The 21,321-nt window shown below is 49.3% G+C and overlaps 1 protein-coding gene across 4 annotated transcripts in view; it reads right to left on the bottom strand.

Moving 5' to 3' along the window:
- Positions 1 to 361: 361 nt before the first annotated feature.
- Positions 362 to 21,321, bottom strand: part of NIPAL3 (NIPA like domain containing 3) — a 50,963-nt gene continuing 30,003 nt past the window's right edge. For 3 of the 4 annotated variants that reach the window (XM_007083673.3, XM_042994745.1, XM_042994746.1), the window contains 7 exons: positions 19,989 to 20,134; positions 16,215 to 16,311; positions 13,986 to 14,121; positions 11,845 to 11,933; positions 10,360 to 10,423; positions 7,280 to 7,374; positions 362 to 2,635 (listed from right to left, as the gene is read on the bottom strand). In XM_007083673.3, coding sequence (XP_007083735.1) covers positions 2,436 to 2,635; positions 7,280 to 7,374; positions 10,360 to 10,423; positions 11,845 to 11,933; positions 13,986 to 14,121; positions 16,215 to 16,311; positions 19,989 to 20,134 — 827 coding nt within the window. In that variant the 3' untranslated portion in view covers positions 362 to 2,435. Of the gene's footprint in view, positions 2,636 to 5,798; positions 5,937 to 7,279; positions 7,375 to 10,359; positions 10,424 to 11,844; positions 11,934 to 13,985; positions 14,122 to 16,214; positions 16,312 to 19,988; positions 20,135 to 21,321 lie in introns of all 4 variants that reach the window. The other variant, XM_042994744.1, reaches the window with a different exon arrangement.

The following is a 21,321-nucleotide window of genomic DNA, read 5'->3' as shown; positions in this document are numbered from 1 at the left end:
GTTGGGGGGGGGTTGGTGCTGGTCAGCCCTAACTTCTATGCTTTGCTCAAACCTTAGTAACATTTGCCCCCATCAATGAGTGGGGCCCAAAACATCTCCAATTCTTTTTATTTTTAAAATCAATTGATGGGGCACCTGGGTGGCTCAGTTGGTTGAGCGTCCAACTTCGGCTCAGGTCATGATCTTGCGGTCCGTGGGTTCGAGCCCCGCGTCAGGCCCTGTGCTGACAGCTGGGAGCCTGGAGCCTGCTTCAGATTCTGTGTCTCCCTCTCTCTCTGACCCTCCCCCGTTCATGCTCTGTCTCTCTCTCTCTCTGTCAAATATAAATAAACTTAAAAAAATAAAATTAATTGAAACTGAATAGTTTCAGAAATTTTAATTTTTATTCTAAGTACACTCTACAGGACACTCTGCGTGCTGTCCTGAGCCAACCCGGCACCCCCAAATCACCTTCAATTCTGAATACCCTGTTCCAGGCTTGGGGTCTGACCTTAGGCAGCACCCCCTCCCTCTAACTTCCTTTTCCGTGGCCCACTGTTGCAAGGTGCACCTCTCCAGGCCTGCCCTGCCACGGTTTCCTGGGTATGTGTCTTCCTCTGCTGGTCTGGGGAGGCAGGAACCATGGTCATTCTTTGTAGCCTTCACCATCCAAATGCTTATTAACACACAGGTAGTGCCTCACAAATATTGTTGAACTGAGTTGACACCTATCCTAAAGAAAAAAGGTCACCGTCTGCTGCCTTTAGGCATGGAAGACGCAATACAGAAGTGGTTAAGACACAATACAGAAGTGGTTATCACAGGTGACAGATGCCGGGTTTTGAAGTCAAGGTACTAAATCAGTATTAAGCACAATCCATAAAGGTTAATGATCTATCAACACTGGTCTATTAACACTGTTATCTTGCCTATTAGTTAAAGACTGCCTAGGGAAACATCAAGTGTAGTTCTAAGTAGTTATCACTGGATGGATGAATGCCACAGATCCTAAGGGAATTATTTGACCTGCCAAGTGAACCCTAGATGGGAAACAAGGAATGCTAATTCTGACTTTCCAGCCAGGAGTGTGTCGGCCCCCCGGGGGTTGTAGCAGACCGTCTCTGGCAATTACTAGGCTTTTGAGGTGTGGGATTCTTGAATTACATGCATCAGAATGACCTGTACTGCCAATTAAGAACGCAGACTCCGTTTCTGGGCCATTCCCACTTAGAATATCCGCGCTTGGGGTGTAGGAATCTGCATTTTAAATAAACTCCTTAGGGGATCCTTATGCTAAGATTTGCAAACTCTTGCCGTTCTCAAAAGTACAGTCAGTCTAGGGGAAGACAATCATGTGTGTAGCCTGAAAGAAAGCAGCAACCCTTACCGAGAATGCCCACTTTTCCAGACATATGTGGGACCATATGAAAGGAGGACCCAGCGTCTCTATCAGCTCCAAGTTAATTAACTAATAATTCAAGTCTGGTTTGTTGATCTATAAAGGAGAGGATGGAGGGGGAATGATGGAGGCTGTCTCTGAAATAAGAGCCCCCAGGCCTCCCAGAGGGCATTGGTGTGCAGGAAAATACACAAAATAAAAGAGCCAGATTTTCTGTCTATCCTTTTGTAAGTGATGCGACCACCTTTTGGAAGATGGGAAGGGATGTTTCTTCCTTTTCAGGCTAAAGTATCATTACCGCTGCTCCAGAACGTTATTTCCCTCCTTCTCTTAACTTCTCCGTTCCTTTTGGGGGGTTAAAAAAAAAAAGGCAATCATACAGTTCACAGAACCAAAAACAAATTAGCTTTCAAGCGCGGGTGGAATATGAACACATCAAGCACGTTTTCGCTAGAAAGGCACAGACAACCGGAAGGGGCACACGTGCGTTTTCTGCAGGTGAATGACAGAAGGGTCCCGGGGCTGGCCCGCTATGCCATGTGAAGACAACGCAAACGTTGTGTGAAAATATGGAATCGCGAGCGAGATGGGGAGGATCAGGCAAGGGGAAGACTGGATTCAGGGGTCTCCAGCCTCTCCCTTGATGTGGAAAGGAGAGGGCAGGACCTGTCTTGTTTCAGCTGCGAGGAATGTGGCAACTTGCGGTCACCGACGGGGGATGTTCAGTTACCGTCCTCGGGGATGATGGGGGCTCTCCCAACCTGGGGGACGGGGGCGGGGGGGGGGAGCGGAACTGGGCGGGGTCTGAATCCCGCACTCGCCCCACCCACCCCGGAATACTGCTTTCACCCTCCCCCACCCCACCACCACCCTGGTCATCCGGAATCTCCAAGCCAAGATAATATATTCTTTGCCAGAGACAAAGGCTCTTCCAGATCCCCTTCTGGAGAGTTCTCGGTTAAAAAAAAAAAAAAAAGACTCGAAAGGCAAACTTCAGAATTCAGGGTTGAATCACTATCGGCAGGGCTTGAGCAGTTATAAAGGGAGCAAGGTGGGCTCATTCCTTCTTGGTGTGTTCCAGGACTCGGTAGGGAACCCCGGGGGCAGCCCCGGAGCTGTGTTCTTCTTGCATGACCGGAAGCGTGGCAGGAGCGCAGATCTCAGAAATGTTGTCGTTGTTTTCCAGGGCCCCATAGGAAAAAGAAGCTTTGAGGTCGGGCTGAACCGTCATTCCCTTGTCATGCATGTTTTGCATACCTGAAATGAAATCCATTTTCTCCACATCATTACGTGGTAAGGGGTGGGGGTGGGGCACAGGAGACTGCGTCTTCCTCCACCCCATCGCAGGCTAATTATAGTGCTGGGGGCGCTGATCACGTGCATTGCCAATTTCCTGAATGCTTTCGATCGAAAAAAGAACATCCAGAAATATGTGCTAGAAATATTACGGTTGCTAAGCAACCGGGGACGAATCTTCAGGAAACAATGCACACAGACCAGCCATTGTCAAGAGAGACCATGGGGTTGGCCTAGCACGAGGTGGGAACGCGTGTTTGGGCCCCAGGGGGAGCAGAACCAGCACCGTGCTTCGAGCGTGGTAGATGCCAATACTTCCCTGCGGAATTAAATCAGGATCCAGCACGTTTCATTATCCCCCTGGGAGAAGAGGGAGGGTAACTTTCGTGTCATGGACACGCGGCGGTGCCGGACGCATCAGGACACTCAGAAGGCGAGTTTTGACCTTTAACGTTTAACATCCCTGATCCGCATAGAGGGCAGGTGCCATTCTGCCTACCGCTTCTGGGCACATATTGATGTTGGATTTCTTCTTACAGTTGAGAACAGGGACTTTACTCCTGAATTCCGTTAGCCTTGCTCTACACTTTCCCCATCAGGCAGGACCTGACCTAGGAGGGCAACTCTCTTCCTGGCCTGGGAATTGAGACTTCACATTCTCTTGCCGCTAGGCTGTCGTAGGAAACTGAACTCAAAGTGTCCTCCAGGAAACTATGAAGGCAGTAACAGCAGGTGCCAGACTCCCGACTGCGCCCAGGCTCTGGGCTAAGCGCTCTACATCACAATGGTAACCACAGGGAGCATGAGGATCGCTAACGGGTACTGAGTGTTGAGCTCCTGGCAGAAAAAAAGCTTCATCTCATCTGATCCTCACAACTACTGATGAGGAGGAGAACGAGGCGGTTAGAGGTTATAGAACTTGCTTGAGGTCCCAAAGCCCGCAAGTGGCAGCGTTAGAGTTTAAACTCGGGTGGTCTGAGCGCTGAAGCCCACACTCTTAACAGGAATGCTGTGTGGCCGCCCTGCGCACTTCCACTTAATACCCCCCCCCCCGCCCCCCAATCCGAGCCTCATTATCCGGATGAGGACACAGATTCCAAGGGGTGAAGTTACAAAAGCTGAGGGGGGTGCCTGTTCCTTCGGGAAAAGGGTGCTCTTACCAGGCACGGCTTAGCTGTTGGATGTTTTCAAAGTTCTTAAGCAGCAGGACTACACCCACAGTCTAACAATTATGGGTTAACTGATTTATGGAAAATGAGGGCGACGTCCACCGTGGGGGGACTGTGAGACCTCTCAGTCAGAGGGTGTTAGAAAAGACTTCCAGGGGGGCGCCTGGGTGGCTCAGTCGGTTGGGCGTCCGACTTCAGCTCAGGTCATGATCTCACGGTCCGTGAGTTCGAGCCCCGCGTCGGGCTCTGGGCTGATGGCTCGGAGCCTGGAGCCTGGAGCCTGCTTCCGATTCTGTGTCTCCCTCTCTCTCTGCCCCTCCCCCATTCATGCTCTGTCTGTCTCTGTCTCAAAAATAAATAAACGTTAAAAAAAAATTTTTTTTTAAATAAAAATAAAAAAATAAAAAAAAAAAGACAAGACTTCCAGGATTTGGATTTGTGTTAGGTAATTTGGGGGAGGAGTTTTCAGGAAGCAGGGCTTTGCTTTGGATTCGATACTGTTGGGAAGTGGAACTAATTCTGTACTTGGGGATCTGAATAATTCTTATCTGGATGGGGAGAAGACTGTATTGAGACTCGTGTTGTGATTGGTAAGGAGGCAGCAGTCACTTGTGTTAGGTGGATGGTCAGTCCTCTGTGGATGGGACAATGTGCGTGTTTTGTCTGTGTTCATACAGGACAGTGGAGTGGTCCTGTCTGTATCTTGATCTACCGATTTGGAGGGACCTTGTCTGATGTTGATGTGCTGTGAAATTGTTTATTTTCAGGCAGGGAGTGCTAAGGTCCAGCAGTGGCTGCCAAGGCAGCTCCCAGCTATCGGGCTGCTTTTTCCTTTAAAAAAAAAATTTTTTTTTTAATGTTTACTCATTTTTGAGAGACAGAGGGAAGGGGAGAGAGAGAGAGAGGGAGACACAGAATCTGAGGCAGGCTCCAGGCTGTCAGCACGGAGCCCGAGGTGGGGAACCCATGAACTGTGAGATCATGACCTAAGCTGAAGTCGGGTGCTTAACCGACGGAGCCACCCAGGTGCCCCTGCTTTTTCCTTTTTTTAAGAAACTGAATGCCTCTTGAACTGTAGCTACTGGTCGGTTGTGAAGGTCAATCTAGGTAGGCCAAATGCAAGGCTCTAATGCTGACCAGGGAATACAGGTAGTAGGAAAGGCACTGGGTTTAAACAGTTTTATTATTTTTTTTTAATTTAATGAATTAACTAATTTATTTTTAAAGTTTTTAAAATTTAAGTAATTCTTACACCCCATGTGGGGCTTGAACTCATGACCCCGAGATCAAGAATGCTGTGCTCCACCAACTGAGCCAGCCAGCGTCCCCCTCCTTTTTTCTTTTTTTTTCTTTTTTTCTTTTTCATGTTCTACCTGGCATCAGGTTGAACACGTGTTTGAAATTTTCAAAGGTTTTTTTTTTTTTAAAGCAAAAGGGAAGTGAAACCAAACTGAACCAGGCATCTACCAAGTCGCAGACACTGTGCAAGGGAGCCTTTCACATATTATCCCACTACCCTGAGAGAAGGAATCCCAATTTACAAGGTCAGAGGCCTCGGGCTGTCCAAGGACATGCCCAAGGTCACACAGCGGGTGGACATAGAGCTGGGATCGGAATCCAGGGCACCCGAACTCCAAGCCCACGTGGCACGGGACACGTCCACTCGGAAGTGTCTGACACGCCACGGCAACAGGGCAGGGTCTCCTTTCATCAACCTCTGACTTCCCACCCGTCACAAGGTACAAAGAGGAAGCCCAGAGCCACATCCACAAACAGACCACAGAATGTTGATATCTAAGATTACCTTAGGTTACCTTCTATTTTCCACTGGAAAATACATCTGTATATATGCATATACAAGTACTCATATAGATATATACACATACACAGTTTGTGAACACACAAACACACATATACATACACATACTTGCACACACACAGAGTTGACACCTCACCTATCTGGAATTCAGCTATCCAGCGCCCTCATCTATCCGGGACACAGCCGAGAAACAAGGAAGTAAGCAAAAAAGGCATCTGAGCAGCCAGATTAGATGTTCTCGAAGTCCATGCACTAAAGCTCATGCACTTAACTCCTAGGAGAAACCGTAAGGCCCCAACTCAGAGCTTGTTTATCTCAATTTTATATACAATTCGAGCACGTTGGGTCAAATGAGAAGTTGGACCTGGAGTTGCTGTACACAGGCAGGCTGGTAACAGCACGGATGACAGACGACAGCTTGAGAGCAAGATGAGGAAATAATATAAAAGAAGACACACAAACCATAGGGCCATTTAGAGCAGGGGCACCTCAGTCAGCCCTGAGAACACAGCTGTATCCCAGCGTCCTTTATTAAGGACTACCGGATGCCTTCAGTGTGGTTATAGTTTGTTCATTAGGCTGTCTTTTTAAGAAGTGTTTTTTTTTTTTTTAATGCTTATTTATTTTGAGAGATAAAGAGAGAGAGCGTGCGAGCCAGGGAGGGGCAGAGAGGGAGGGAGGGAGAGAGAGTCTCACACAGGCTCTGAGCCGTCAGCACAGAACTCAGCTTGGGGCTTGATCCTATGAACCGTGAGATCACGACCTGAGCCAAGATCAAGAGTCGGACGCTTAACCGACTGAGCCACTCAGGTGCCCCTTCATTGGGCTGTCTTAACGCAGGGTGGGGATTATGATCTGGAGAGAGTTCCGCCGTTATATCTAAAATAAAAATTAATTTTGAGCTAAAAAGTGAAAGCAGGTGGTCACCGGCAACCCACAGAACTTAGGTGGGCAAACCTGGATGGGGCTGGCCCAGTGTCTTAACTTTTCTCATCTGGGTCCCTGGAGAGGCTGGGCGGGCACGCCCCAGTTCTCCACAGCCCTCACGGCTCCCTTCTGTGCAGTGCTCTGCTGATTCACGCATTTGTGACTGTCAAGGACGAAACACATCTGAGCCTGTGCTGCTCAGTGTGAACCCCCAGCTCCCTGGGAAACTAGGCTTTCCAGAACAATCCACTCCCTCGTGGAATCTAAGGAGTGAGGTTATAGTATTTGAATTTCATTCATCCTATATTCTTTCCCCTCTCTGGTCGTTCTATTCCAACGGGATGAGTGGAGTTTTCCTTTCACAGGTACGAAGCCTGATGGACAGATCATAATTCTATCCAGTGTGAATCAGGATTGTCTTTAAGAGATCCCAGAATACACACGGGAACTGGCGAGATGGGCTCAAAACCAACTGAGGCACCTCAACCATTGCCTCCTATCTGGCACAGTGAGATTTAAAAAAAAGAGAGAGAGAGATAGAGAGAGAGAGAGAGAGACAGTCACACCATAACGGCACAGCACACCTTCCCTGTACCAAACCCAGCAGAGAGCTGTCTCTTTTTAAACAGGAAGTAGCAGCCATTCTATATGGATGGGCTGGCAGCTGGACACATGGGGTTTTAACGTTACCTGGCATGGCATCCATGGAAATATAGGGCTCAAATGGAATGGCCTTCTTCCTGTTACGGGTGATTAAGAAGACACCCAAGAATGCAATGAGGCACCTGAGAACAGGGGCAAGGGAGGGAGAGAAAAAAGGCCAGAGTGAGGTTGGGAGGGCTACTTTCAAGCCCAGGTGAGGGGGAAAAGAGGGTCACAGGCCACAGGGAGGGGGTTTGCTGCTGAACAGCCCCAGGGAGGCTGGGGGGCCTGAGATGGGTGGGGAGCAGGCTGGAGATAAACGACGGCCTCACACACCCTTACGCTCGGCACCGCGTTAATCAGGATAAATTAATTAGACTCTTCCTGGGCAAAATGTCTTCCCTTCCATTTGGCCTGTGTCTTCAGAACTTCCCTTAAAAAATACTTTTTTAATGTTTATTTATTTTTGAGACAGAGAGAGAGAGAGAGAGAGAGAGAGAGAGAGAGAGAGAGAGAGAGAAATGAATGGGGGAGAGGCAGAGAGAGAGGGAGACATAGAATCCAAAGCAGGCTCCAGGCTCTGAACTGTCAGCACAGAGCCCGATGCGAGGCTCAAACCCACGAACTGAGAGATCATGACCTGAGCTGAAGTTCGGACGCTTAGCCGACTGAGCCACTCAGGTGCCCCCCAAAATATTTTGTTTAAATCAAAAAAATTCTTTGTGGCCTAAATTCAATTAATATAGGAGAGAAAGAAAAAGTGAAAAAGCCCCTGATCTCCCCCTAATCCCACCCCCCTCCCCCCGCAGGTGTACATTCTTCTAGAGTCTTTTCCTTTTTCCCTAGAGTTTAGATAAATAAACACGCTTTCTAAAATCTGAGGTGTGATTTACATGCGGTAAAATGCACAAACCCTAAATGTAGCGCTCGATGAATTTGCTCCGTGTGGACACTCGTGTGATCGCCACACAGGTCCACAGAGGAGACATTTCCACCCCCTCCACCCCAGAAAGTTTCCTCACGTCCCTTCCAATCCATGCTAACCCTGCCCCAGAGGAAGCCACTGTTCTGACCTCCTCTATCACCCAAAACTTGATTTCCCTGTTCTTGAACTTCTTATAAGTGAAATCATACAGCATGTATATACTCTGTCTAGTTTCTTCCACTTAATAAACTTTTCATTATTTATTGTTTGTTTGTTTGTTTGTTTTTGAGAGGAGAGACAGAGCACAAGAGGGAGGGGCAGAGAGAGAGGGAAACAGAGTACGAAGCAGGCTCCAGGCTCTGAGCTGTCAGCACAGAGCCTGACGCAGGGCTAGAGCCCAGAAACTGTGAGATCATGACCTGAGCCAAAGTCAGATGCTCAACTGACTAAGCTACCTGGGCGCCCTGCTTTTTAAATTAATTTTAGAGAGAGAGAGTGTGAGCAGGGCAGAGGCAGGGGGTGGGGTGGGGTGGGGTGGGGTGGGGTGGGGGGGAGAGAGGGAGAGGAAGAGGGAGACAGAGAGAGAGAGAGGATGTTAAGTAGGTTTCACTTCACGCTCAGCATGGAGCTCAAAGTGAGACTTGATCCCACGACCCTTGGATCATGACCTGAGCCAAAATCAAGAGTCAGATGCTCAACTGACTGAGCCACCTAGGTGCCCCTACTTGATAAATGTTTTTTTTTTTTTCAATTTTTTTTTTTTTAACATTTATTTATTTTTGAGACAGAGAGAGACAGAGCATGAATGGGGAAGGGTCAGAGAGAGGGAGACACAGAATCCGAAACAGGCTCCAGGCTCTCAGCTGTCAGCACAGAGCCCGACGCGGGGCTCGAACTCACGGACCGCGAGATCACGACCCGAGGTGAAGTCGGCTGCCTAACCGACTGAGCCACCCAGGCGCCCCACTTGATAAATGTTTTTAAGGTTCATTCACCTTATTGTATATATTAGTAGTTCATTGGTTTTAACTATTATATTGAATCCACTGTCTTAATATACTATATCATTTGCTTTCTACTCTCCTGTGTATAGACATTTGGGTTGTATCCATTTGGACATATGATGAATAAAGCTACTATAAATATTCAGGTACAAGTCATTTTGTCAATGTGTACTTATTTGTTTTGGGTATATATCTAGATGTGGAGTTGCTAGATCATAGGGTAGACTATACATTTTTTAAAAATGTATTTTTTTCCATTAAATATATCCTAGACATGGTTCTATGTCAGTATCTATAGACTGACCTCAATTTTTCAAAATGGCAGCATGGTACTTTATTATATGGGTATACCACAATCTATTCAGCCTGTATTCTATTGCTGGGTATTTAGGCTACTTCCAATTTTTTGCTTGTACAATTAACTTTTTAACTAAAAAACAGCCTCATACATGTGTCTTTGCGTCCCATTTCAATGATTTTTCCAAGATAAGTGATTAGAAATGGAATGTTGCATCGAACATCGCTCACTTACAATTTTTATTGACATTGCCAAATTGTCCTCTGGCGTTAAACATCCTCTCGGTGTGGCCGAGAGCTGGTCTCCTCGTCCTCTCCTCTTGCCAACATGGCTATTATTAATCTTGCTACTTTTTGCAAAATGATGGCATCTCATGTGGCTTCAAAATGCATTTCTGGGAGCGGGGGGGGACCTGGGTGGCTCAGTCAGTTAAGCATCTGAGTTTTGATAGAGGCTCAGGTCACGATCTCATGGTTGTGGGATCGAGCACAGTGTCAGGCTCTGCACCGAGTGGAGCCTGCTTGGGATTCTCTCTCTCTCTCCCTCTCTCTCCTCCCCTCCCCCTGTTTCCTCCCCTCCCCCTCCTCTCAAAAAATAAACTTTAAAAAAATGCATTTTTGTGATCTGGGGTGAGGCTGAGAGTCTTTTCATGTGTCAAAATGGGATCTTTTCAAAGTGACAAGGAGATTAGAGCCCAAAAGAGAAGAAGGGGGAAGGAGATAAAGCCCTTTGGGAGGAAAAGCCTCACCCTCCGGAGGACAAAGCTCCACATCCTGGCTGCTCCCCGGGATCTAAAGGATTGCCTGAGAGGCAGAAGCAATAGTGGGGCCAGAGAGGCAACCTGCCTGGAGTTCTCTGGCCCCAGGCAATGCCCCAGGCCAGACAGCAGGACGTAACTCACCCCAGTGCAAACATACAGATGTGTAGCGCATCCTCCCCGATGAAGTCCAGGTAAAATACTGCGCCTGGAACAACAGAAAATAGGAAATATGGGTGAGCTGTTTTCAAATCACCTTCTTGCCAGTCTGTCTAGCATTTGGCTAAACTCTCTTCCCTGTAGGAAACCAAAGTGATCAGAAACATCATGACCGGCAGGGTAGATGTCAGAAGAGTGGAATAAAAGCCATTTCGGGGCGGGGGGAGACAGACTGTCTTCTCTTTCTCCTACACTCCTCTTATCTCCATCTTGTTTTTCTATAGAGTTCTCATGGACCCTGCACCCAGCCTCCCCCAATTAAACACACTACAAACGAAACTACAGACTTTCTTTGCCAGTTTTTATATATTCCCTTCCCCCGTCTTTCCTAAGAGGGAAAGGCAAGGCTTGGTGTTAAACTGTCAGAGCTCTCTAACCTCACGTGGCCAGCAGATGGCAGGCCTGCAGGCCCGCTCCTGCACCGGGAGCCACATGGGCCTGGCTGCCCTCACCCGCCCGGCAGCCTGCGTCTGTCTGGACTCATTCCACCTCCCGGGGCTTCATGTTGTGTCCCTGAGCTCCTGATTCCTGCCCAGCTTCTGATCATGCTGTTGGCTCTTCCTTTCAACCCTGACTGGACCCGAGTTCTGGATCATGACTTAAGTCTGTGCGGCGGGCTCACTTTCTGGCTGCTCTGGGTCAACGCCTCCCGGGATCCCGGGTCCTGCTCTCAGCACAGGCTCTGGCAGGACGTGTGCCTACCTTGCCCCCACCTCTGTGAGCAGGATTTGGCACGCTTGTCTAAAGGGCAGTGCAAAACATCTGGCTTTACGGCCGGGCCTTCCTCAAAGGGAGGCACACTGTTCTTATTGGCCTTATTACCTCGGAGATTTTCATCTCCATTGACCCTCAAAAACAAACACACTCTGATATGCTTGCAGCCTCCGAAGCCACCTCAGAAAGAAAAAGTAGGGGTGGAGTAGAAGAAAGGGGGCCTGCCAAACTGATGACGGCTTACTCAGCACCTATTACATTACAGATGCTTCATCCGGACATAATCTCTAAAAATTATAGAGAAGAAATCTGTGATCACTTAGCGGAGCTAGCAGATGATGGCAAAAATTGCTGGAGAAACTTTGTGCCAGTTGTACAAAGCACAGCTTGTGTGTGTTTCAATTCTAGGATGTGAGTGTTATTCCCATTTTATGAATGTGGAACTGGGGCTCAGAGAGGTTAAGTGATTTTCCTAGGGTCACGCGGCTCTGTGTCTGTGCTAGGGTGCAAACCCAGGTCCCTCTGGCCCGAAATCCTGCACTTCCTCTATGGCGTCATACACGACTCTGAGAGGTAGAACAAGTCAGCAGAACTAGAACTGGCCTTTTGAGAGAGGCAGAGCCCCGTCCCTCCCCACTGGGCTGATGTCCCTGCTGCGCAGGTGGGAGACAGGAATCTAGCGATCGCCACCCTTACCTGCTGTGATAGCAATGGTAGTGGACAGAATGTAGCCCACGCTGGCAATCAAAGAGGAGTCGTACATCTGTGAGGCTTGACTTAAAAACCTTAAACACAAGAGCACTGTGGTCAGTGGGCATGTCAGGAAGGCTGAGGCGAGAGCTGATGACAGTAGGCTCGGTTTGAAAAATGAAGATGGAGCGTGAAGGAACATCCCTTGGGTTTACAAAGACGCCACCCCTGTGCCTCTCTCGGTCTGGGGTCCACGCTTTTGTTCCCATTTGTCCCCTGGACAATCCTGTTCCCCACGTGGGCCACGCCTTCCCGGTCTCATACCTCTCTGGCCACATGGTCCTCATCACCCGAAACGCCCTTCTCACGCTCCTCCCGTCACTGTCGCCCGCATCCCCACCCCACTAAAAAGAGCCACTTCTGTCCTTGTATACGGTCCAAGAAACAGCACTTAGCACATTCTGCCTATTGCTGTAATTATTAAAAAAAACAACAACAACTTTTTTAATGTTTATATTTGGGGGGAGAGACAGTGCACAAGTGGGGGCAGGGGCAGAGAGAGAGGGAGACAGAATCGGCAGCAGGTTCCAGGCTCTGAGCCGTCAGCACAGAGCCCGACATGGGGCTCGAATCCATAAGCCACGAGATCATGACCTGAGCCGAAGTCGGCCGCTCAACTGACTGAGTTAACTCAGGTGCTCCTGTAAATTATTTTTTTAAAACAAATTTTCTTCTTAATGCAAAAATAATGTGCTCGCTGCAGTAAGCACGGGAAAGAGAGAGAGAGAGAGAAATTAGAATCATTCCTAACCTCTCCATCTAGGATGAACACTCCCTCATCTCGGAATATATTCTTTGTCCGTTCTCCGCACAGCATTTAGTTATTACTACCTAGTTGCCTACACCATGACATACATCCCACTCAGTTGTTCTCTTCCGTTAGTGTGGCTGCCCTTCCCCCTACCCCAGGGCTGTGAGTGTCCTGGGGACAGCGACTATTGCTCAGGCCTGTGTGTGCAGACCGGCCGGGCACACAGCCGGCCCTTGGTGGATGTGTGCTGACTGGGTGAGTGAGAAGGGGGAGTGGGCATCGGATTCAGCTCTGGAACCGTGGGGTGCTCAGCACAGAGCCTGGCGCTGGGTCGGCTCAGGGGTGATGACCAGAATCTCTGTAGTAGGACTAAAGACAGGAAGAATCCACATAATAGGGGTGCCTGGGTGGCTCAGCGGGTTAAGCATCTGACTCTTGGTTTGCGCTCAGGTCATGATCTCATAGTTCCCTGGGTTCGAGCCCCACTTTGGGCTCCGTGCTGACGGCGTGGAGCCTGCTTGGGATTCTCTCTCTCTCTCTGTCCCTCCCCTGCTCGTTCGCTCTCTCCCTCTCTCTCAAAATAAATAAATAAACATTTAAAAAATAAGCGCCATAATAATAGTCATCATAATCATAAAAGAGGCTGAGATGTTGTGGACATTACTCTGGGGACGGTACTGAGCGCTTTATGCGATTCTCTTAGGTCGGGGCCGTTGCTGTTCTCACTTGCGGACAAGGAATCTGATCCCAGGGAAGCTGAGGGAAAGGCCTGGAGGGGAGAGGCTCTAGAGCCCAACACTCAATCCGGTCCCAGGCCGTCGGGGGCCCTCTGCCGAGCACCGGGTCTCAGACGTGGACAAGGCCCAGGCCTACCCTTAGGACCACCGCTTCCGAGAGAGAAACGATCACCTCGCTCTACGGGGAAGATTTCTTGGGGGCAAGAAATGGCAACTTTCTGTTTTCCACCTAACAGGTGGCTCCTGGGGGCCGCACAGCTTCAAGAGTCCACGAAGCAGACGCCTGCCTGGGAGCAGATGGCAAGCGAGGCTGCCGGTGATCACACATTTCTCCCATCTTGAGGCGGCGGGGGGAAAAACAACGTCCCTTCCGGGCTTCGTCTTTCCGGCGGCACAGAGCCCCGCCCCACCACGTGACAGCTCGGCCAATCAGCGACCCCTCTCCCCACAGCGGCTGCCAAACCTTGGCGGCAGGCTGTGTGGTGCGATTGATCGATCGTTCTGCCTTCCCTACAGCTTCCGAAACAGAGCAGATCGGGCCCAGCGCCCGGAAGAGACCTGCGTGCAGAGGCCCGGCAGGAAAAGGGTCTGCGACTCACGCGGCTTGGTAGACAGCGGTGGCCACCATGCACACGAACATCACGTAGAAGATGGGGTAGTCGAGCTGCAGGTTCCCCTGGATGGACAGGACCAGCATGCCAGCCACGGCCTTCACTGTCACCACCGTCATTGAGCCTGCAGAAGGTGAACAGGAGGGACGGATGCAGGGAGTCGCCCGCTGAAAGTCAGTTTATGACCCCAAAGGACTTGATGAAAAATATGGAGCACTGGCAGAGCCAACCCAGTGACCGACGTGGCGAGAAGAAGCCGTTTGCCTCGGCTCTCTTACGCCCCTTCCATGAGCTACCCTATCTGTGCTGCTACGTCCAAGAAGAGAAGAAAGCAAAATACCAACAGGCGTCTCCAAATGTCATTTCCAGAGTCCAGCAAGAAAGGGCACTGAGTCTAAGTCTCTGAACGCGAGTGGCAGCGTTGTGCCTGGAACACGGTAGGAGGTCAAGAGGATCTCTGAATGGATAAATGAACTTCTTTTGAGTATCATTCTCATGGCAATCACAGGGAAAAGAAACATGGTGTGCAAGGAGCTCTATTTTTTTTTTTTTAATGCTTATTCACTTGTATTAAAAAAAAAACAAACAACAAACATTTTGTTAGAGGTCTCTGGATGTTTTGGAATCCTACTCCTATGTGCCTGCACATACTTTTCCGATAATACATGTTTGTGTATTTTAAAGTGATACCCATGTACCACTGTGCTTATGTGGTATTTACATTATAACACAGCTGCAGGAGAGATCATTGCTCACCTCACTATGGAGACCACTGCTTTACCCAGTGGTGCAGAAAGCACTGCTAAGCCTAAACTGTCCGATCCCCCTGCCAGAGGAGGAGTGAAAAGAAACCACTGCCAAGTATGGGTACTAATGGAGCCCTTTATTCTGGCTGAGATGCTCTGCTTTCCCATTTTTCTTGGCTTCTGCTCCTTTTCCCTCTTGCTAACAACCCACCACACACAGCGGCTTCTGGGCCCCTCGGCTACCTAGATGACGGTTGTCAAACAGCAGCAGCCAGTGAAGACAGGCACTTTCGTGAGGGTGTCCTTGCTGGTGAGAAGGGGACACAGGGAGAGCAGCCAATGTGCCTTAGGGCCTTCTGGCCTTCCTGCTCATCAGAGAGAACGTACTGGGACCCTGACCTTCCAAACTGCTTTGCAAACAAGATCACCAAGGAAGGGACCGTCACTATAAGTTACTGCACGGACAAACCTCTAAAATATGCTCAGTGAAAGACACCACTCAAAAAGCCCCATTATTAGAGGATTCCGTTTATATTGTATACTTCAAACAGGTGAATGTTATGGTGGGTAAATTATAGCTCAATAAAGCTCTTTTTAAAAAATCAAAATGCTGCAACCTTGGCCCCTGTGGCCCCTGTGTGGCTGACAGCCTGTGATTGGTGTGGATGCTCGGTGTGGGAAGGACAGAAGGGCGGCAACACGTCTTGGGCACTTGTGCCGGTCTCATTTACCCCTGCTCACCGGCCCTGAGATTGGGTGTTCTCCCAGGCCTATTTTTAGAGGACAGCGCGGCTTCAACAGGAGGGAGTCACCTGCCCCAGGCTACAGAGTCCCCAGGAGGCAGCAGGAGGCCCCCCCCCCTCCCCCTTCTCCTTCCCCTGGAAGTCTGGACACATCTCACAGCCTGATTAGTATATCACACTCTATGTGGGATCAGGCCTTGCCCCAGTCTGATTCGGGTGCCATTTCCCACATTGTGCCCATCCCTCCCAAAGGAAAGAAAAAACAGGTGAGAGAGCAAAATCGATTCCTGCTTTTGAATTCAGCACTCCTTCCCAGCCCGACAGGCTTCCATGAAGCCTTAAGGAGGCAGCTGTTGGAGCCTGCCCCACCGCTGACTTCTCTGAAATAAACTCTTACCCCCCCTCGCCCTTACCCTGCTGTCCTCTTCTTCACTGTAATCACCACCGCCCAAACTTCTCCAGGATCTATGCATTTGTCTGCTTGTTTATTAACACTTCCTCCCTTTGGAATGGAGGCCTCCCTAGGGCGGGGGTTTGTCTGTCTTGTCCACCGCTGTGGCCCCCTCTCCGGCACCGTTCCTGGCACTTAGGGGACTCTTGGTATTGGAGCAAGGACACTGAACGCAGTCAGCAGAGTGACAGAACTGACGGAAGCCACCTCCACTCGGCAGGGACCTCGTGGTGCTGCCCGATGGTGGCAAAACTCAACCACCCAGACCCCCACTCACCGAGTAAGGCCACGAGGAGAAGAATCACGACGATGTTGTTGGCGTTCTTCTCCTTGTAGAAGTACAGCAGCAAGCAGAACAGAATGATCTCGACAAGCTGTGGAAGTCAGCAGGCGGGGAGGTCAGTGGTGGCCGTGGGTGTGGGCAAGCCTGGGAGGCCCTGCTGGGCTGGGCTGGAGTTGATGCTGCTGGTGTCACTAAAGTCACGGAGTTGAAAGTCATGGAAGGACTCAAGTCCCTCAGAGTTGACAGGGAATTGAAGCACCCAGCATTTCCCAAACTCTCCCGTGGAAACGGGAGGGGCTCTGAGTAAACTCTGAGTGAATCTCTACCCTCTGGGTAACACTGATGAGGAGGGCTCAGGGCTCCCACTGATGAGGGGTTCGCTCAGGGCTTTGAGGAGGGTGCGCTGGTCTCACACACGTCCTGTCTTACACGGCCAGGATTCATCAGGCTGAGGTTTCTCCCCACCTCACTGCTCCATGGGTAACCCCATTAAAACTGAAGGTGGGTCAACGAGGGAGACGCTAGGGGCGCCTGGGTGGCCCAGTTGGTTAAGCAGCCGACTTCGATTCAGGTCATGATCTCACAGTTTGTACGTTCGAGCCCCGCATCAGGCTCTATGCTGACAGCTCGGAGCCTAGAGCCTGCTTCAGATTCTGTGCCTCCCCCCTCTCTCTGCCCCTCCCTGTCTCGCACTCTCTTTCTCAAAAATAAATAAACATAAAAAAAAATTTTTTTTTTAAATAAATGAAAAAGAAAAAAGAGGGAGACACTGTTCACTGAGGAGAAGAGCTCTTTGGTTGAAGTAGAACCTTTGGCTTAAGTATACGTGCCCCTGTCCCCTAACCAAGCCTTCAATGTGCGCGGCTTGGTGGGGTCGAAAGAAAGGACATTTGGAGTCAGGGAGGCCCAAGTTTGAAATTGGATCTGCTTCTAAAATGGTTGTGTGGCCGTGGGCAAGTCACTTAACATCTCTAAGCCTCGATTACCTCAGCTGTGAAATAGGGATTACGATTCTTACTTTGTAAGGCCATAATCATCGCTAACGCGTAACGAACTCATAAAGGCGCCAGGCACCTTGTAAACACTGTGTCTAGACTAAGGTCGTTAAATCAGCACAATAATTTTGTGAAGTAGGCACTGTCACAGTGCTAGCTAATGAAATGGCAGAGCTGGGATCCGAACCTGGGCAGGCTGGCTCCAGGGCCCGTGCACTTTCCCACTAGGCTACGCTGCCCGGGTGCGAGAGGCCCAGGGCCTAGGGTGTAGAAGGCACTCATAAAAAGCAACGCAGAAACATTAACGGGCATTTCGAAAAATTTTTAAATTCCTCATAATTAGAGACCATAAAAAAAAACCAAAACCCAGCTGTTTTCATTTTCCTGTTTCTTTCTGCCTTTGTTGCAGTGAATACATATTTTATCTACTTGTCATCACAGTCCGTGCGCAGTTTTGTCCTGGGCTGTTTTTAGTTACCAAAAACAACTCTCGTATTTTCTGAAGTTGTCATAATTATCTTTAATTGCCGCAACATACACCATCAAGCAGATACAGTTGCTCGTCAACATTGCTAACCATCGTGCGTGCTCTCAGGGGGCCCGGTTTTCTAGCCACTCTTCACGAGGCTTAAATGCGTGCTGGCATAGGCTTGGTGCTGCTGCGTACGTGACCTTGAGTCCCGGGAGCATGTCTCCTCTCTTCCTTTCTTTTTTTTACCGAAGTATCGTTGACACACCACGTCACGTTAGTGTCAGGCGTACAAGACAGCGACTGGACAACTCTATCAACTCTGTGTATCATGCTCTGCTCACAAGTGCACCTGCCGTCTGTCTCACGTGCACCGTGTCGGGCACACAGCAGATACTCTGTGAATGTTGACCGAATTGGGCCACATCTCTCTAGCTGGCGGTGTTAGGTCACAACAGAGACGTACTCACGTCAGGGACTGAAATCTATCAGTGGGAGGGAGAGGGGGCAGGGGCAAAGGCAGGGAAATAAACAGCTCCCGTCAAGGAGAGGTCAAGGCCAGGTACCCCACTAGAGAGACACCCCTTGAGTGAGCCAGTTCGAGCCACGCTGGAGATCGGGGCCTGCACAGAAGCCCTATGAGCTGCCCTAATGTTACCTTTCACTTATTCTAATGCTAAGATCTCCTACGGGTGGGGTTTTCTGCCATTTTTTGTGAATATACAATGTATGCTAATAAGCATGTGCAGCTGAACCAAAGTGCCTAAGAAACAGAAAATGCATCCGTTCCTTAATGTGCCCAGCTCCCTGCCCTTGCCCTCCAGCACCCTGCATAAAAGCTTCCTGCCCTAACCCCACCGGGAGACAGTGCTTTGAGAGCTATCTCCCTGTCTCCTTACTTGTGACAAGTAATAAAAGGTCTTTGCTTTCAACACTTCCTCGGGTTGTGTTCAATTGGATGCACCCCAAGCAGCGACCCCTTGAGTTTGGTTACAGCGGCAATGCCTTGGAGACACAAGGAGACAAACAGAGTAGGTCACTGGGCATCTGCCAAGGGCTGGGTGATTGCCGCACCACCTCACGTCCCCCAACCACCAGCCCCGGGCCAGTGACTCCCACCAAGCTTACACAGAAGGAGGCAGAGCTTCCGGTTAGGCGACCTGGCCAAGGTCACACAGCGCATGACAGATTCAAGCCCAGGACTCCCTAGGAGAAAACTGTGTTCTGGGGTTAAGCTTTTCCTGAAGAGGGGTGTTCTTTGGCTCTGTCCTGCCAGAGACAGGGTGTGGAGAAGTGGCAGTCTCCACGCCCACCAGCTACACGCTGGGGCTGGCTGACGGTAGGGAAATGAAACAGTCCCAATCTGGGGGACATATATCCTCTGCCTTGGGAGCAAACTAAGGAAAAAGGACGTTTCAGGCCTGTAGAGCAGTCCCAGGCTGCTCGTGTCAGAGGAAAAACAGTCAACACCTTCATCAGCGGGCCGTGGCGAGGGAAGGTGGTCCGTGAAGCCAGGCAGGCCTGACTTCGAATCCAGCTCTGCCCTCGTGGGACTCTGAGCAGTCAACTAACCTCCCGATGCTTCAGTTTTCTCTTCTGTAAAATGGGGAGAAAAACCTTATAGGGTTCTGGGAGAATTTGAGATGATATGCAAGAAAGTGTTTAGCTCAGTGCCTGCCTGGCATAGAACGGGAATATATACCTGCAGCTTATTAAATACCTTACATGCTTCCTCAATCAGTTTATTTGTGGACCTCACGTGGGACGTAATCGGGGCTAGGGGTTTAAGAGACAGTTTCCAGTGTCTCTGGAGTTTCTATTAGCTTCTAGCAGCTGTGTGATACTGGGAAAAAATACATAGGTAACTTTTCTATGACTGTTTAAAATGTTAAGTGTTTTTCTTACCTTAAAAGTCTTAAATGATCACTGGAGAAATTTTGGATGATGCATAAAGACACAGGTGAAGTGAACACTCAATCATAATTCCAGCTCTCAGAGACAATTATAGATAGAGTTTCTGTTTCTCCATCTAGTCCTTCACATATACATTGTACACACACACCTACACTCTCTCTAAAAACTAGAATTATCGTATTGTATGTGCAGATTTAGACATTACCCAGGATATGAGTGAAAAAGGCATTTCCCATGGAGCACATCCTTGCCACAAGCACGGTCTTTGGTGCTGTGAAATACGTCATGATTCACTTGAATCCCCTATTGCTGGATATTCAGGTGTTCAGGGTCTAGGATGTGATGCTCCCTCCTGCCATCTTGGGTGGAAGGAACAACAGCTTCTCTTACCATGTACAAGAGAAAAGGCCAGCTCACGAGGTGCCTGGTGATGTTCTCGCCTGTCATCTTCTCGTGACTGTTGGGTGCGAATGTCACCAGCAAGTAGGTGCCCACGATGGCCAAACCGCAGCCAACAAAGGACAAGACGTAGCGCCCTGCAGAGAAAGGGAGGCTGTCACAGGGCTGGCGGCAGGTTGGGCCTCAGGCCAGCATGTGCTTCTGGTTGTTGTTGTTGTTGTTGTTTTTGGTTTTTCTTATCTTCCTTATTGTTATTTAAAAAAAAATTTTTTTTAACGTTTATTTTATTTATTTTTGAGACAGAGAGAGACAGAGCATGAACGGGGGAGGGGCAGAGAGAGAGGGAGACACAGAATCTGAAGCAGGCTCCGGGCTCTGAGCTGTCAGCACAGAGCCCGACGCGGGGCTCGAACTCACGGACCACGAGATCATGACCTGAGCTGAAGTTGGACACTTAACCGACTGAGCCACCCAGGCACCCCTTCCTTATTGTTATTTAAAAAAAATAACATGTAATGTTGAAAACATTTTAGTGAGGTGGGGCATGTATACAAAAAAGTGCCCGATGAATTCTCACAAAGTGAACACACCCACGTAACCAGCACCCAGATCAAGAAAGGGAACGTTAGCAGGACCCCAACATCCTCCCTTGTGTCTCCTTTGAATCACTAGACCGCGGCCCCGGGAGAAAACTTTGACTTCTAACAGGTGCTGACAGTTTGCCTGGTTTTGTACTCTATCTACGCGGGCTCACACACTACGTTTCCTTGCGTTTGGGTTCGTGCAACATTAAGGTTTGGGAGCTTGTGAGATTCATCTGTATCCTGGTGTGGGGTGTAGGGCTGTACGGTGTATCCATTCTGTGGCTGATGGGTGTTTGAGGACTCTCCAGTTGTTGGGTGATAACAAATAACCAGCTAGGAACATCCTTGAGCGTGTCATAATGACCTTATCCTTTCCCGTCGGCTGGTTAACCTAATCCCAAGAGATCGGTCCAAATACTGTCAATATTCTATTCCACAGACCTGTCAGAGGCCGTTAGAGGGGTGGGGAGTCTCTTGCCTCTTCCCCTGGGTCCTGTCACACTCCAGATGCACCCTGGGGATTTTGTGAAAAACCTCTGGAAGTCCAGCCCAGATCCAGGCAAGCTTTGAAAAGGGCTATGAGTTCTGACCTATGCCTGGTTACCACAGGCCTCTGGATTTTTGTGGGATGGAACTAACTATGTATTTCATTCCATTGTCTCCCAAAAAAATGTGATACCACATCACATGTCTTTAATTTTCATTCTAGGCCTCATAAGGTGCTCAAAAACCAGTTGTTC

This window comes from Panthera tigris, chromosome C1 (assembly GCF_018350195.1).
Source record: "Panthera tigris isolate Pti1 chromosome C1, P.tigris_Pti1_mat1.1, whole genome shotgun sequence".
In the NCBI taxonomy this organism is placed as follows: Eukaryota; Metazoa; Chordata; class Mammalia; order Carnivora; family Felidae; genus Panthera; species Panthera tigris.
This window is presented reverse-complemented; position numbering and strand designations above follow the sequence as displayed.